Raw genomic sequence first — 17456 nt, forward strand, 5'->3', positions numbered from 1 at the left:
TATAGGTAGCTATTGTAGTAAGGTGCCTATGACAATGGTAGGTGGTACTAGTACCGGAGCTGTACCTCAAAATATTAATATAAAACAAAATTCAACATCATTGGACATTTCGCACACAGTTATTTTATTCCGCAAACTAAGCAGAGCTTGTACTATGATAAGCAAATAATTGATAAACATTAGAAATAAACATAACATGCAAAACATAATTTTATTTTAATTTAATTACCTCTAAATTTATTTTGTAATTGTATTTATTTTTATAAATAAACAAACGTGTAGTTAACAAAATGGAGAAGAATAGAATAGTCTAAATTGGGGTTATAGGCTGCAAGACGTAAATGTTTACAAACCCATTGAAAGATGCAAGAACTTGGTAAGCACAATATCGAAGTAAGCCAAATAAATAGGGAATTATGTAGAGATATAAAGAATGTCGGTTGTTAGTCTTTGTCTACGACTATTTAATTTTCAAGTCAAATTACAAATGTGACAACAATGACAAATTCAGTTTCGTGGTGTCAACTGTCAAGACTGTCAAGTGTCAACAGTGTCAACAAAACATTCCTGAGTACGTCCTGAAAAGTGTAAAACTTGTGGATTTTAGATCAACTGACACTTTTTGCTTTGAATATATGTGATAAACAGGTTAATTCTCATAATGCTTCGTTGTTTACTCTTCGTCTTTTATTCTTAGTTTTGTAGAATACAGTTAACTGTATCTAGTTATTATTACTAAATAAAACTTTTAACGCCGTTTCTCATTGTACGTACAAAAGTCAATTTACAGTGATTTGAGTACTCGTGCTTATTTGAATTGCTTACACTGCTAAATTATCTAGAAGAATTTGCCAGCACCACATGCTGTTTATGTTGCATTATTACCGCACGGCTGTCAAAGAAAGTTATTAAAAACCCTCATTATTTGCAGCACTTAGAAATGTCTGATGAAATTGATATAGAGGAGCACGATGTGTTGGACAATCCTAACATCAAGAGGATCTTTCCTGACCTATCTATTATAAAACAAGAAATATCTCAGTATGAAGCAGGTAAATATTCTTAATTATATTTCCTTTTATAATCATGTGTGTGCACAAAAACTTTATAGCTAAAGGCATAATGTACCTGAAATAATTTGAAGTGAACAGTGGATTGGGTATAGCTACCAACATTTTTTGCACATAGTTATATATTATATGTTTCATATTCTACAAGTGCAAGCCTTGCTTAACTCTTTGTTCATGTGGTTTTACAATCACACAATGTTGACACTACACAGTAGAGTAAGTATAGTAAGAGCCAAAATTTTACCCTTTAACAATCTGGTAATATCTTGCCTGCTCAATGATTTAAGAGTAAATAGCTATGCGTATTGTTAAATATACTGATTTTATTTTATTATGCTTGACTCTATCTGTTCATGAAGTTGAGTTCAGTCTAGATTCACCCAATCGGATAAGTGATATGAAATTTGTAAAATATTTTCTCCATTCCCTACATGCCTATAGCTACTTAAACGTCCAATGGATACTATAGTATCCAAAATTATATTACAATACCCTCCATGGATGTTAGAGACGATAGGCATAATGTTATAAAAAAACATTGAACAGTTACTGAACAGCTAAATATTACAAGAAATATATAAGACTAGGAACTTGTTAATTTGTTTTGCTAGTAGTAAATCCTATGTAATAGTAATAAAAAATGCTAAGTAAAGTACATGGTTCCTATTTGGTTTCAGGACTTGTTACTAATTTTGAAAATACTGTTGCTCAAGCAGTTGATGACTTAAATGAAGATCCAAATGCCACCACTACTATGCCTCAAAATGAAAAAGATCAAACATCAGTTCATACAACATTTAAACAGTTTCTAGCCTCGCTCGTTGATGAAGAGCGTGAAAACTCAGATAATAACTTAAGCACAACATCCTGTGCAGATACTGAAAGTGATACAATAACTTCTAGTTCATTCTCACTACCCAGCACTACAGATAACAGGGTGAAACGCCTCAGACAAAATGTATTTATAATAGGATCAAAACCTTGTGTAAAACAAACAAAAAGGACTAAAGAAAAAACACAGATTAAAATAGTATTAGATGATATAAGTGATTATTTACACAGTTGTAGACAATATTGTGAACAATGTTACATACTCTTTCCAAGTGTTGATAGACTGGAATCTCACATGAACAAAATACACTCCAATACAAGCAGTGTCTTCACAAAGAAGTCAAGTGTGGGACTGAAATCTCCTGGAAGTAAGTTTCGATGTGAAATCTGTACCATTAATCTCTCTTGTAAGGGTAATCTTACAAGGCATATAAAAATGGTGCATAACAAACCTGGGATACCACAAAATGTACCTAATAAAACCAGAAAGTCACTAAGGGAATCTCAACAAAATATTCAGACCACAAAACCTGCAATTGAAGATACTAAAGCTAAATTACCGAAACATAACTGTTTCCATTGTGAAAAAGTTTTTGAAACCCGCAATGCCCTCATTGAACATATTTATGAAGTATTAAATGCAACTAAAACTAATGAAGAAAATAATCAGAAGAGTAAAAAATGCGATGATATTGATAAAAGTAATGTTGAAAATAAATCTATTAGTTTAGAAACCAAAAAGAGTAAAGAACGAGTCCCTTCTCAAATGGAGTTAGATGAACATAAAAGTAAAAATCATTCAGAAGATATTAACAATCAGAATAAAGAGAAAGTAACACAAAAACGGCTCTCTGCTCCTCTCGTAAATCGAAACAGATCCGAGTCGGTCGAAACTGTTAAAGACAAACCAGAAGCAAATAAACAAAGGGAGGCTAGGCAGCAGAGCCGAGGCAAAAGTGAAACTTCTGAAGAAAGCAACAGTGAAACAGAATACGATGATAATATTTCCGCAGATGTTGATGAAGATTTTACCATGTCTAAGAGCAAAGTAAAGCAAAAAAATGGTACTGTTAAAAATACAAATGGCAACCTACATAAAAAGCATCAATGTTACATATGTTCGCAATACATGCACTTTTATAAGCCATACACAGCCCACATGCTCAAGAATCATAACATAAAAGAATATTATGATGATGTTATTAAAATACTAGACTTTGATCCTCAATGTAAGTTTTGCGATAAGAAGATGCCATGCATTCAGTCATACAATCAACATGTATCAAAGATGCATCAAGAAAAGTGGAAACAGGAAATTGAGGTCAGTGTAGAGGCGTTAGAATCTATTATTTTTAAATGTCTTAAATGTGGTGTGTTCTTTTTGAATTCACATACAGCCATCAACCATTCACAGCACCAGCACATATTAGGTGACTGGCGATGTGTTCAATGCAAAAAAATGTTTAAAGTTAAGGATAAGATTCTGCATATGAAACAACATTCTCTTACTCGCAACATCACTGCTTACGAGTTGTGTGAGTTTGTGCTGAACAGAGTTCTTTATAAGTGTCTAAAATGTGCCGTTCATTTTACCGAAAAGGAATATTTTGTTCATAACCAGACATGTGATGTAAATGTTCCTAACTCGTCTTACTGTAATGCATGTGATATTTTAATCTATGCAACTGATATGGATAAGCATGAACAATATCATCAAGGTAAAAAATTGCAGGCACTCGATTTCATTTTGATAGAATCCGAAATAATTAAAAACGAAGAAAATAAACGGAGAGCTCTCGCAAAAGACGCATTTACTACATCAAACTTTGCACTCACCTACTGTGCCGGGTGCAATTGTTTTGTAGGTGATCTGTCGGGAAACGCTCGTGCTCATATTGAAAAACGTTGCTCCCAAATCAACAGTAGGATCTGTAGGAAATGCGGTCTTATATTTACGTCCAAGGGTTATGTTTCCCATGAATTGCTACACGATAAAGTTAAAAATCTTAATTTACAAACTTATTATTTCTATGATATTCAAACTAAAAAGCAAATGCTACCTCCTATACCGAAATATCCTAAATGTGAGATATGTGAAGTACATTTTCTAAGTAATCAAGCTATCAAACAACACGTTTGTTTTCAACAAGAGCACGTAGAATGTAATGTTTGTAAAGCAAAGTTAACCGAGGCAGCTTATAAATTGCATATTAATTATCACAACTATAAATTGTCGTCATCGGCGTTGACAAAGCAACAAAATGCACAAATAAAACTGAAGGAAATCGAAGTAAAAAGTAATAAAGCTAATGACGGAGGAAGTAAATCAAATAATATACAAAATGTAAATGGCGTTACTGAAATAGTTAATCCCAATCGAACTAATTACGTATTCACTTGTACCGTTTGTCTCTCTTCAGTAGGTACTTATGATGAAGTTGTTCTTCATTGCCAGTACCACTATGACAGTAAAAAGGAAAAACAATCAAGTGACGACAAGCAAAATAAAATTAGCGACACATGTAATGATCATCCCTCCTTGAGAATTAAGTTTGATCCATTCTATTTTCGTTTTAACAATGAATTATGGCAGAATCATATTTTTGTTAATTTAAATCAAGATAATATAAAGAATATACTTGAAAATTCAGTCTACCAGTATGAATGTAGACTTAAAATGGAAGAAATTCAGACAGGACCCTCCAGTATGACTCTATACAAGTGTGATTTTTGTCGAGCTTATGTTAATCCTACTGCGTTGTTCTCCCATGCCCAAGGCATAAGCAAAACAAAAAAGAGATTTCCTTGTTCTGTTTGTGGGTTATGTTTCTCATCTCCTAGTTATAGATCGACCCATGAAAAAGTTCATGAAACGTCCGATTTAAATATAAAATCTTACAGAATCGTCATTTTTAATAAGACAGAACATAATGATTACAACAAGATAATGTTGAATGCGCAAAGTCGGTTCATCTTGTATCAATGCAGAAACTGTAACGAAGCTGTTGAACAATTTGAGCGTGATAAGCATCAATGTCGGGATAGTAATTTGAAAGAGTGTTCAAGTTGTGGTTTATTATTTAATCGTGATGATTATGATGCCCATGTTACGAAACACAAAGAGATAACACTTTTTAAACCTGAACGTATAAAAGTGGTCATGTTTAATAAGGTAGATAAATCAGACCAAAACGAAAACAAACTGCGACCCTCTTTTAGCGGAACCGTTGTTGATTTATCGTTTTACAAATGTTCATCTTGCGAGTTGTGCGTGTTGTCTGAAAGTGGTACGACCAACCACGTGTGCGTAGCAAAATATTTGAAAATTCGATGTCTATATTGTAACTTATCTTTTGCAAAACAAGATATGCCTGAACACCTTAAGTTACATGAAAACTATTTCGATTTGGATTATGATGATTTTAAATCCAATGTAATACCTTTTATTGCACCTGCTGAAGCGGTGTCCCTAAAGCGAAAAGAGGAATCGGCTGCAACGCAATGTAATAATCCTAACAAGAAAATCTGTTTAAATATAACTCAAACCCTATACAAATGTAAATGTGGCCTCCACTTTTTAGAACAAATAAATGCAGAAAAACATTATAATAGTTGCTATCCGAAAATGAAAATATCGAAGCAAAACTGTTTTAAATGCGACCTTTTGTTCACACCAGGTGAATTATTTGATCATTTACTAAAACACCACAGTAACAAAAAGGTTCCATTTAAATATGCTATAGTCAATGTAGCAGCCAAAAAAATAAAAAAGTAAATTGGTTTGTAATAATATTGTCCAGAACTCCAGAGTAGCGTAGCGCTAAGTGAATCATAAAAAAATATGCTTTATTATAAACTAAGGATGTAAAAGTAAATTAAAGACTGAAAGTAAATAGGTAAACAAAAAACTTCTGAATTTATATAGTTTAAAAGCTTTAAGCCGTTCGGTTGCCGACGCAGACTTGACAAGCGGCACGAAATCTTATAATTATGCAAATAAGTGTACAGATTTTTATAAATACATATTAATACCCTAAACTTGTTCTTACTATTTATTAAGTGTAACATAACTGATAACGGTACTCTTATAAAGAAGGGAATTGGTGTACTATATTTATTTTAAGTTTACATATATTTGTGTTTTTAAGTTGAAGTAATAAGTTCCAAATCAATTAAATTTCAGTTTATAGCGAAGATAACAAAAATACTGGTTCATATAACATTCTCAATATTGTCACTCTACGAATGTAGTGCTGGTCCAACAATACTCCCTTGTGGCATTCCAACTGTGTATTGCTGTAACTGTAAGAGCTATGATTACCTTTAAAACGTGCAGTGTGTGGGATTACATATTTATATCTCATATATTATTAGCGTTGCATATTTTTATTTTAAGCTGTTATTTTTATAATAAAGTTATTCATTATTAATAAATAATGTCTTTTATTACAGTTTTTAGTTAGATCTTGATACCCCATTTTTTCTGTATTAGGTATGATTTCTGCATACTATCATTACTTGGAAGTGGAGTGGTGCAGTGGTTTGGTGGTTAACGTGCACGCGGTTGCAGGTTCGATTCCCATACGGAACAACTATATTTAATTTTGTACTGGATAAATAGTTGTCTGTAAAGTCTCCGATGTCACAAGATCAATACTTCGATGGATAAAATACTAACTGCAAGACTTGCAGAAAGGTAAAAGTTAAGTAGGTGCAAAGAAGTTTTGAATTTAAAATAATAACAAGAATTACCCGTGTAGTGAATATAGTACTCTCTAGGTCTAGTCCTTCGTCGCCTAGCAATATAAGATTTTACTAGACGACAAATAAAAATATTACATCGTATGTCTATGTTAAGTAAATATACCTTTCGAGAATTTCTAGATCAAAAGGCACAGAACGATGAGATCAGACTCATTTTTATTCGCCTAGTAGTCACTTTGATTTGGTATATATGTTATTAGTACGTTGGGCACATTAAAATCACTAAATTTACAATATTCAAAATGATTGCTTGCTGAGCAAAAAAAAATACAACTTTGAAATATTTTTTGATAATTAAATATTTTACTTACTGTATATATTCTTGGTGGCATTAGGCATAAAACCAGGATGGCCACGAAGCAAAGCAAAAACAAAAAAAAAAAAAGAAAATTACACATTAGTGGAAAGTTTCTATAATTTCGGAACGGCTTGTTAGCTGTCATAACGGGTAAATAAACCAAGTGACATTGACAGATGGCACGAAAATAAATTAAAAATATACTGTAAAATTGATAATTTTATTTGCTGCACACAATTTAGCGAAGTACAGTTATATATACAATATACGTACAATAATTATTTATATTCAATTATGGTCACCTATCTTTTAGTTAAGAGGTTATTTTGATCATAATGATCGCAGGACAACGAAAAATTAGATAGCACTTAAAGTGTACAGTTCAACAATTTATTCAAAATGTATTTTCATGAACGTTTTTGCCAGTGGCTGGGGCATTTAAAACTGTCCCGTGTTATACTTTTAGTGTCAGTAATATTGTTCATAGTGCCTCTGTTCACACACTACTATTTATCTAAGGTAATAATATTTTATCTCTTTAACGCTTGCAGGGTTATGCTTTTATTTACATAGGACAACACTTAGTGTCGGTTTTACAATGGTATGCATTATATTCTATTAATTAACTTTGAGAGTAGAATAAATTAGGTAACTCTTTTCATGTATTGATTGTATGGTGTACCAAGTTGTGAAACCATCATTTAAATGTAAAGTTATTAGAATTATTCATATTATTATTTTAATAGAAGTAAGGAGATTCAGAGTTAGTAATGTTTTGGTTTCTTCAGTTTGAATATTTAATAAAGACTGAAAAAAAATAATACTACTTTGCTTAAACCGACTATCAGATTGTTATAACTTTACTGAAGAGCACTGGAGCAATTTGTGTCTTGTTTTATACTCTTGGAGCCTATTTCTATTACAAACAAACATTAAAATAAATCCTTTCCTGCTTATTATCTCAGTATAGATGTATTAATAATTTAAAATTATATTTCTTACAGTATGATGAGTCTGGTGTGTCAGCCAGTAATCCAATGCGACACACACTGGAGGCACTTGGTGATATATCCACCATGAATGCAGCTGATTTAAAACTTAGAATTGAAGAAATGCTTAGAATAAAGGTATGTAATGAACTAAAACATTTTTGTATATGTCTACCTGCACTTGGCGAGCATGGTGCACTCAAGGCCTAATCTCTCCCTTGTTCAGTAGGAGTCCTTTGTCCAGTAGTAGGACAGTAAGCAATTTAAAAATAGCAAAACAATGAGTGCATTTTCTATTAAAAAGGCTCATTATTTCATCAGAAACTGACCTGAAATCTTATTTTATTTGGACAAAAATGTCCTAATTGATATAACTTACGAAACAATCAAATGTTCTACTTTGATTGCAGGCATCAGTGTCCACTGAGCTGCGAGAGTTGGAAGCTAAACGCGGGCGGCTTCAAAGAGAAGCCGCAGCGGCGAGTGCTAAAGCCGACAGCGCCAAGGCGGAGCACGCGCGCGCCGCCGCCGAGCTGCAGCGACTACGCGTGTCCGCCGACCAGGCGCGCCTCGCACAGCTCGAGGCCATCCGACGAGACTCACCCGAGCTCGCTCCTCCAGCACAGATCCTCCCATCCCGACCACCTCCTATCCTTCCCCCAGTAAGTCCTACATCTGAAGTCCACTGTCGTATGTTTTCCTGCTTCGATCACTCCCGTTGTTCCTTAACGTCAGGCTTCCCGGTCTACCTTTACGATCCCGACGTGTTCGCCCCACTAGCTGGTGCTGAGGTTGATGGCTTCCTGAAAACGACTCTACGACAAACGCTGGGTTATAACAGTCATATCACGCGAAACCCCAACGAGGCTTGTGTTTATCTTGTTATTGTAGGCGAAGCATTCCCTTTTGAAAAGCCTTCCTCGTAAGTTTACCATGTTTTACTAAATAATAAGTTGTAAATATAATGTTCAAGTATTTATCAATATCTTCCCGAATTTTCAGGGCAACAACAGATGCGTATAAACTGTTGTTGAATGAGACGGCTATCAAAAGTTTACCCTACTGGGGTGGTGACGGTCGCAACCATGTTTTATTGAACATGGCGCGGCGTGACCTGTCGGTGGGCTCCGGCGACGCTTTCAGAGGAGCATCGATAGGAAGAGCTATGGTCGCTCAGTCTACGTTTACGCACGAACAATTTCGACCTGGATTCGACATAGTAACTCCGCCCGCACTCGGTCCACCGGGAGGCGATGTTTGGGCGGATTGTGCTGCTATAGCGCCCGCACGACGGAAATATTTGCTCAGGTAGACAGACATCTTTTAAACTTTGCCTAGTTGCAAGTAATGAAATTAATGACTTGGTTATATTTATTCTTAGGTACGAATTCATGAGCTACATTCAGTTTTCAGGGATCACAGCCGCCGCCGAAGGGGTTAGACAAGGATCACGACAAGTCTCTGATAGAGGCGTTGCAGAAGATGGTCAGTCAGGCACCCTCGAGCGACTCGTTCCTGCTGCAGTTTGAATGTGACCCGCCGGTGGAGAAACGAGCCGTGCTTCCGATTGGTGACTGGGCGCTGTGCGGCACGGACCGGTCGCGGCGCGCAGTGCTTAGAGATTCGACGTTCGCTCTCGTGCTAGCGCCGGCGGATCGAACTTACGTCACTACAGCGTTGCTTCAGGCTAGATTGTATGAAGCCCTTCGTTCTGGAGCGATACCTGTTGTGCTGGGTGGTGATAGAATCCGTCTGCCTTACGATGAGGTAACAATTAACAAATTTTATAGAAATAATCATGCATGATTGACATATATAAATATATTTTTGACATCACTCTTATATTATTACTTTTGAAATAGGGTTATATTGTATGTTTTATAGTCCTCTATTAAGTAAGAGGACCTTTCAAAAATTGCGTTCGGACTCCCTTATGGCAGCCGGACGCGGGTAAGTAATTAACTTGTGGGTGTCAGCATCAGTGCTCTCACATTACGATCACTGCGCACTATGCTCCCCGAGACAAGGAAAGTTAAAATTTGCTAGTGTGTCGTTGAGCTTATGTAGAACGGCCGGAGACAAACGATAGCGCGATCTAACTCGATCCTAACGCCATCTAGGCGCGTATTTGGCAACTTTTTTTAACTATAATACTGTAGAAATCTAGATATTTTTTGGCATTCTCACGTTCAGTCTTCCCTTCTGAAGGCTTATGCATTGAACGAAATGGTAACCCATACTTGTTTCTCTTTGTAGGTGCTAGATTGGCGTCGAGCAGTGTTGGCACTACCTCGAGCACGGGTCCCTGAACTACACTTTTTACTCCGCGCTCTAGGCGACGCCGACCTACTCGCTCTAAGACGACAAGGCCGCGTGCTGTGGGAACGATACCTGAGTTCAGTGCAAGCCACAGTTGACTCTCTACTAGCGACTCTACGGACTCGCTTGCACATACCTCCGCAGCCGGCCATGCCTACACAAGCGACACCTGCCTTCAACGATTCATTTACCCCGCCGCGTTTAGAACCACCGGCCGTCGACGCCGAGCCTGAAGAAACGCTCGGACCATTAGAAGCGCCGTACGCGAGCCCCGCGTACAGAAGAAATTACTCTATAGCGTTGCTTCACGGGTATGAGATGTGGAACGACTGGGGGGAACCTTTTGCATTATTCCCTCAGTTACCTTGGGATCCTGTTGTGACGTCAGAAGCAAGGTTTATGGGGTCGGCGGCAGGCTTCAGGCCAGTCGGAGCGGGGGCTGGAGGTTCAGGGCGAGAGTTCAGTGAGGCGCTGGGCGGAGACCGACCGCGGGAACAGTTCACTATAGTTATACTCACGTATGAAAGAGAGGCGGTGCTGGCCGCTGCGCTAGCACGACTACGCGGCCTGCCGTATTTGAATAAAGTGAGTATTTCATTAATATTTAAAAAAATATATATTTAGTTTATCTGACTCTGATTCATATTTTATATTTTGTCATATACTACTGCGTATTTCGGGTGCTATTCAACATAACATTCCAAAATTAATAAATACATCAATTCTGATAGATATTTGCGCTCTCAAATTTCCACCCAAACAGCAATGGTACACGTCTCAAAATATTCAACACCCAAACCCTCTAAAAATAAAATCACAATATTCTACTCAAAAATTTTAAAATAATACTGTGTATATGTTACTGTAAAAGCCGGAACTGTGGTAAATCCTAAGATTTACCAACTCTCAATGGTAAAAATCCGATCGTTCTTCTATTTCGAACTTATACCACCATTTAATTGGCCAATCTTAACAGGTAGTGGTAGTATGGAACGGGCCGTCGTCGCCGGGGTCGATGACCTCGTGGCCGGAGAGCGGCGCGCCGGTGGCCGTGGTGCGCGCGCCCCGCAACTCACTCAACAACCGCTTCCTGCCGTACCACCTCATTGACACCGAGGCGGTGCTGTGTGTGGATGATGACGCGCATCTCAGACACGATGAGATTGTGTTCGCTTTTAGGTAGGTTACTTGCCCATAAATCCACTGGTTCCCAACCAGTGGTCCGCGGACCACCAGTGTTCAAAGCGAAAATATGGTCCGCGAATGGATTTAAAATTTTCAGGTTGATTATTACACTTTATTTTTAATATACTTACATAGTGGTCCCTGCTAGCAAAAATAATATAAAAGTGGTCCCGGCCTAAGAAAAGGTTGGGAACCCCTGCTTTAATCCCTTAAAAATCATAGTCCCAGTTGTTTCCAAATAAAAATGTCCTTATTCGGAAAGAATAGCGCTATCTCTCTTATAATTGAAATAGTACATAGCATCGTTGGTTTTTAACCTTTCTCTCTTTTAATAATATGACGTATAAAGTTACTAAATGAATTCACGATCAAACAGAAAATACTGACATCATTAATACTACTTCAAAACTCTATTTGGACTTAGATCCGAAAATGGAGATAGTATTCTTATCTTTTTTTAGTCAGAGCATGGATTTATGGAGTATAGAAAATATAACAATAACTTACCTCATAATAATATCTTTCTTTTATACAGGGTGTGGCGAGAACATCGCGACCGTATCGTCGGGTTCCCTGGCCGGTATCACGCGTGGGACCTCAACTTCAATAATGGCTTCCTTTATAATTCTAATTATAGGTAAGATAATATTACTGTAAAGATTCCTTCAAATAATTAAATCAATTATTATTGTCTAATTCAATCAAAAGACGACATTTCCATAAAAAGTTTAAGTAATTCAGAATCACTACTTTTTGAAATTAAACTGAGCGTTAAATGCGACGCAAATTGCTCCACACAGGACAAGAACATGAAACAACGCCTGTCTGAGAAACGAAAGTGACGCTGTTTATACAAAGGTGATCAAAGTAACGCGTCTTATTGCGCATTATTAATACCCAATTTCTTTATGGCTAACTGATCTGTCATGAGTGTATTCTGATATATTCGTTGTGTTCAGTTGCGAGTTGTCGATGGTGCTGACGGGCGCGGCGTTCGTGCACCGCTACTACCTGTGGGCGTACTGGCGCGCGCTGCCGGCCGCCGTGCGGGACTACGTGGACGAGTACATGAACTGCGAGGACATCGCCATGAACTTCCTCGTCGCGCACATCACCAGAAAACCACCTGTTAAGGTAACATTATCACTCATTATTAAAGTATGAATGTATGTATATTATAGGAAATGCTTATAGAACCGAATCTTACTATTCATAATTTATCCTTACTATTTTTTTTAACCTATTACTGTCCCACTGCTGGGCAAGGGTCTCTTCCCAAACAAGGGAGGGGTTAGGCCTTGCGTCCACTTAGCTGGCCGAGTGCGGGTTTGGGCTTTTGCATGCCCTCAATAAAAATGTAATATATGCGTAATAATATGTTACGACACGATTTTGGACATAGATCAGATATGTCTGATCTATGTCCAAAATCGTGTAATACATACACGATTTTGGACATAGATCAGACATATCTGATCTATGTCCAAAATCGTGTCGTACAAAAGCCGATTGTTATAATACGTATTGTGTTGCAGGTGACTTCACGGTGGACATTCAGATGTCCCGGCTGCCCTGTGACGCTCTCGGCTGACGAAACACACTTCCATGAAAGACACAAGTGTATACAGTTCTTCTCACAGGTAATAACTACTTACATTATTTTTGTCAAGATTGCTTGTAGAATGTCGGTTGGAAACTTTTTGTATTTATCTTACTCAATATCCCTGCCATGTAAATATTTCAAACGAATTTCATAGAGTAAGGTCTGCTACACACATTCGCATCGGCATTAATCGGCCCAGCAAAACCGAATATGTGTAGATGATCCTGATCGGCACATACCAAACAAGAGAGTCCAGTAGGTATTGTTGCGACACAAATCAAGAAAGAAGCAAGTTTATTTAGTGAAACCAGCACAGAATCACACAAGAAAGATATATAGTACAATAAGATATATAAAATGGTCGAGGATGTGCCTCACGGCTGTACCAAATAGGTACCCAGATCAGCTTATTGTCAAAAGCGCTCGACTCACCGGCCACGCATCAACATTCCATTACATTTCTTAAAGCACATTATTAATTATTAATAATATATTTGTCCTAGGTCATGGGCTACACGCCGCTACTATCGACGCAGTACCGAGCCGACTCCGTGTTGTTCAAGACACGGATACCGCACGACAAACAGAAATGCTTCAAGTTCATATAACGCGGTACCACACTTTATATTCACCGATTACTTTACCTTCTAGTCCAATTTTATGATTGCGCTATTAATTTACTTAGTTAATGCACAGTTCTACCTGACGACGATATAAATAAAATAATAAATAAATTTAACCCATTAATGTCCCACTGCTGGGCAAGGGTCTCCTCCCGTGATGAGGGAGGGGTTAGGCCTTGAGTCCACCACGCTGGCCAAGAGCGGGGTTGGGGACTTTGCATGCCCTCAATAAATGTATTAAACAATAGAGCGACGATAAGGAATTTAAAAAAATTTACATCATTCCTACACTGGCGGACTAAGGGCGTCCGTTCGGGGCGAAAAATCGTAATAATTTAATTCGACTATGAAATGGGAAAAAAGTAGAGGCGAACGATGTTTTTCATAAAACATGCAAGTCTTAGAGACCTCGGATGGACCGCTCTTTCCGCTACTGGGTAATTTCGACCCTGATTCTATGTAGAGTTCCACAAGATAGTAAGAGAGTAATCTGAAATTAGCAAAACGTGTTTTGCCACCGTCAATTAAAAATGCCACTTTCAATCCATTAATTTGAAGAATCTGAATTGATTGAAGGAAATTATTAATGAAAAGTAAATTGACGTTACCATTGAACTACATATATTTATTAGATCTGACTTCTTTAAGCTTTTGTATGAACAGTTTTATTCGTCTTATTGCAAGTATTTGCTAGTTAATTTCGTAACATTTTAGTTAATTTTGCCAACATAACTTAACTGTTGTAGGAACTATCCAAATAAAACATGGAATTGATTAATATAATAATGCATGGTGCGCGAACGTAAATCAAGTTCATAGATAATGTTGTAAATATATACTTAGTTATGTAAAAGTAGACTTATTAACTAAAAAGTATAATTTAGTCTTTAAATGCATTTATTTTTTTGTGATTATTTGTTTATATCCTTTTGATATCTTAGTTTAAATTGTGAAATTTTAACGACTTATTCAAATCTAATCTCTACTTAATTTGTGCTACTGATAATGAATCAATATCACAGCGTATACGTACCCTAGCGTATACGTACTTATACGTATACGCTAGGGTAGCCGTTGAAAGTTTACACAACTATAGTGAATATTGCTTAGCTCTGAATAAAATAGCTTAAAATCAACTATGGGAGGGAATCTATCAATTCACTCGGTATTCAAATAAAAAGGAACGTATAGCGACTAAAACTTTCCTGACATATTCTTAACTTGACAATAATATGCATAAATCAACAAAATATACTAATCTAATATTGTAATGCAAGAAAAATATAATTGTACATACTTACGTTATAGCTTCCATAAGCACCTTTTACCGGTTGACTGCTAAAAGAGAATAATAGCCTTTTGCTCGCCGAAAAGTTATTATTTTTGAAAGCCAAATTGTTTAGAGGTGCCGCTAAACTAATTGAACTGCTGTAGTTGAAAGCATACAGAACGTAGACCTAGTGCAGAGGTCACTAGATTGACCGATCTACCAATCGGATGATCGATGTGCAATAGCTCTCGCCGCACTAGATGGTTTGACTACACTCGGGTCATTACAAACGTGCGAACGTCTTGTCATTTTATAGGACTCTCTCGCTCGTATTTACACATTGTCACATCACTATGATTTTTTTTTATTATGACGTAGTTTGCACGTTTGTAATGGCCCGAGTATAGTACCAGTTCAGGGAAAATAAAATTACCTCTGTAGGTAGAAAGTGACTAGTTTTTAAACATACCCAGTCCTTGGTTGTATATAAATCTGTCCAAAATATAATATTAACTACTTATTCTAAGCCATACTAAAATACCTCTACTTAGTTTGTGCCTTTAAGGTTATAAAAACATTTTAGTTATTCAGATAGAATGTTTAGTATTTTTTGGTACTTCTTAATTATTTAATTAATTTAATATTTTAGTTATTCAGTCAGTGCTTTATCATCACACATACTATAAGTTCAATAACTTAGTACAGAGTCTTGCATGTAAAATTCGCTGTTGGCGGAGGTATTAAAAAAATCTGAATTTTAAACATTAGTTATCCACAAACTTGTGTGGCAGTGGGTGCCCAGTTTGATATAGATACAAAGAATTATTGATTTAAAATCTAGATGTATCATGCATGCCTGGACTTTTTATTAAGTTGTGGGACTATAATCTTAGTTTATTTTTAAATATATTTATTTTAGCAAAATTGATCAATTATAAATTAAGTTTTTTTGTAATGCATTTCTTTAGACCACTAGTAGAAAAAAATGAGTTAAAATAGGTTAAGTTGGATTTTTTATACATATATATATTTTTTGTAAAATTTGTGGATTGTAGACAGCTCTGTTTTAAGACTGAATGTGTTTTTTTTCGTATTTTAGTTGTTACATATATTTTTAACGTGTGCTTGTATAGGCATAATAAATCATTTTGAGATTTTTTAGTTTTTGCACCTAGTATCATTAATTTTGACAATATTTTGCATTTAAATTGTTCACAATAAGAGTTGCATTATGAAGTTAGTCATATTGCATTTGTCCGTATATTTTTAGCCAAGTGTGCATAGTTAATTACCATAGACACTGAAACAACTTGAAATATTGAGATGCAAGAGATACGACCGTCTTATTTATAAACATTTTTAGTCCCATAATTTTAGAGACATATTGCAACAATACGTTATCTCAGTTAGGACAATTCCTAACTAAGTTAACACTATTATTGATCGATCATTTTCAAACAATCAAACGCCCGTATGTTAGTAAATAAATACATATTATTATACTTGAACGGTAGCAATACCTGACACTTGTCGCCGCAACCGCAGCAGCCTCGCTCGCATCGTTCGTATCGTTTGCTACTCGAGTTACTGTTGTTCTAAGTAATTACATAAATATTGACCGACCGCACACGTAGACGGTGTATTGTTACATTTGAACTTCATCAAATGATCTCTTGTATGGATTTTTCCGTTCAGTAATTTTCCTTGCATTTTATCCTTTGTTTTGATTGTAATATTGTATTGTATAGTAAATAATGGTTCTTGTAAAAAATGGTTAATTGTATTGACTATAATTAAGAAGAGTGCAACGAAATTAATCATTGTTTAATGTATCAAAATCTTAAGTAACTTATGTTTTCAGTAAAAATTGTTTGAGAAACTTAAGTTTACTTTTGGTATTACTTGTGTTAAATACTAAGTTTTACTGTCTCATTTAGACTAGCATTTAGCATGCCATTTTAAATAAATACAACTGATGACTATTATGCGTATTATGTGCATTTTCATGTTTCATATCAAAGTTTGTATTAAAGACGTATACGGGTGCATACGTGCACGTTTCAGAATGTGTCCTTTTAGTTAATCATAGTTAACTTGACCTCGAGTTGCTTTGAATTCACTAAGGGTTTCGTTAAAGTGACTAGACTAATCACAACTAGTTTGTAAAGGTCATAATTTCATGTTTCAAAATCAGCCTTATATATTTTGTTTATTTTCTAATGAACAACACTGTTGTAACATCGTGTGAACATAAATGTGTAATGTATTTTATAGTCGATTATGTAAATAATCTTATATTTTATTTGTAATCAAATATAGTTAATCGAGAATCAATGAATTACTACTGTCTTTCATTTAATCTTATTTGTTTTTTTTATTAAAAACGCATTCAGTGGTATAAGGCATGCTTCATGAGTTAACTTAACAATTCTATCTGTTGTTGATTTCATAGTAGGTGAGAAACTAATGACTTTTACTTTAGGGAAGTAGGAGCAATAAAACAC

At 35.9% G+C, this 17456-nt stretch overlaps 2 protein-coding genes and 1 non-coding gene across 4 annotated transcripts; 2 read left to right on the forward strand and 1 right to left on the reverse strand.

Annotated features, from left to right (window-relative positions):
• Positions 1–519: 519 nt before the first annotated feature.
• Positions 520–6329, forward strand: LOC142980853 (uncharacterized). Of its 2 annotated transcripts, none has more exons than XM_076126409.1 (3): positions 520–648; positions 932–1052; positions 1748–6329. In XM_076126409.1, exons 2-3 carry the CDS (start codon positions 941–943, stop codon positions 5674–5676), a joined length of 4041 nt encoding a protein of 1346 aa, XP_075982524.1. In that variant the 5' UTR covers positions 520–648; positions 932–940; the 3' UTR covers positions 5677–6329. The 2 variants fall into 2 exon arrangements, with proteins under 2 accessions (XP_075982524.1, XP_075982532.1); XM_076126417.1 differs by having other exon boundaries at positions 586–766.
• An 803-nt stretch (positions 6330–7132) lies between these two features.
• botv (exostosin like glycosyltransferase 3) lies at positions 7133–17439 on the forward strand. The gene is made up of 11 exons (XM_076126431.1): positions 7133–7482; positions 7968–8090; positions 8363–8874; positions 8955–9260; positions 9359–9719; positions 10209–10856; positions 11248–11450; positions 11992–12093; positions 12416–12590; positions 12992–13096; positions 13563–17439. The coding sequence occupies exons 1-11, from the start codon at positions 7363–7365 to the stop codon at positions 13665–13667; spliced, it is 2760 nt and encodes a 919-aa protein (XP_075982546.1). The 5' UTR covers positions 7133–7362; the 3' UTR covers positions 13668–17439.
• On the reverse strand, positions 9857–9985 carry LOC142986484 (U4atac minor spliceosomal RNA). Its single transcript, XR_012960380.1, has one exon. It is a non-coding gene; the product is annotated as a U4atac minor spliceosomal RNA (small nuclear RNA).
• Positions 17440–17456: the final 17 nt, after the last annotated feature.

The sequence above is a fragment of the Anticarsia gemmatalis genome, chromosome 2 (assembly GCF_050436995.1).
Source record: "Anticarsia gemmatalis isolate Benzon Research Colony breed Stoneville strain chromosome 2, ilAntGemm2 primary, whole genome shotgun sequence".
Classification (NCBI taxonomy): Eukaryota; Metazoa; Arthropoda; class Insecta; order Lepidoptera; family Erebidae; genus Anticarsia; species Anticarsia gemmatalis.

Coding starts and splice junctions, on each gene's coding strand:
- LOC142980853 (XM_076126409.1), top strand. CDS start 941: ATGTCTGATGAAATTGATATAGAGGAGCACGATGTGTTGGACAATCCT. Junction 1,053..1,747: donor AATATCTCAGTATGAAGCAG/GTAAATATTCTT, acceptor ATTTGGTTTCAG/GACTTGTTACTAATTTTGAA.
- botv (XM_076126431.1), top strand. CDS start 7,363: ATGTATTTTCATGAACGTTTTTGCCAGTGGCTGGGGCATTTAAAACTG. Junction 8,875..8,954: donor CCTTTTGAAAAGCCTTCCTC/GTAAGTTTACCA, acceptor CCGAATTTTCAG/GGCAACAACAGATGCGTATA. Junction 9,261..9,358: donor CGACGGAAATATTTGCTCAG/GTAGACAGACAT, acceptor AGCTACATTCAG/TTTTCAGGGATCACAGCCGC.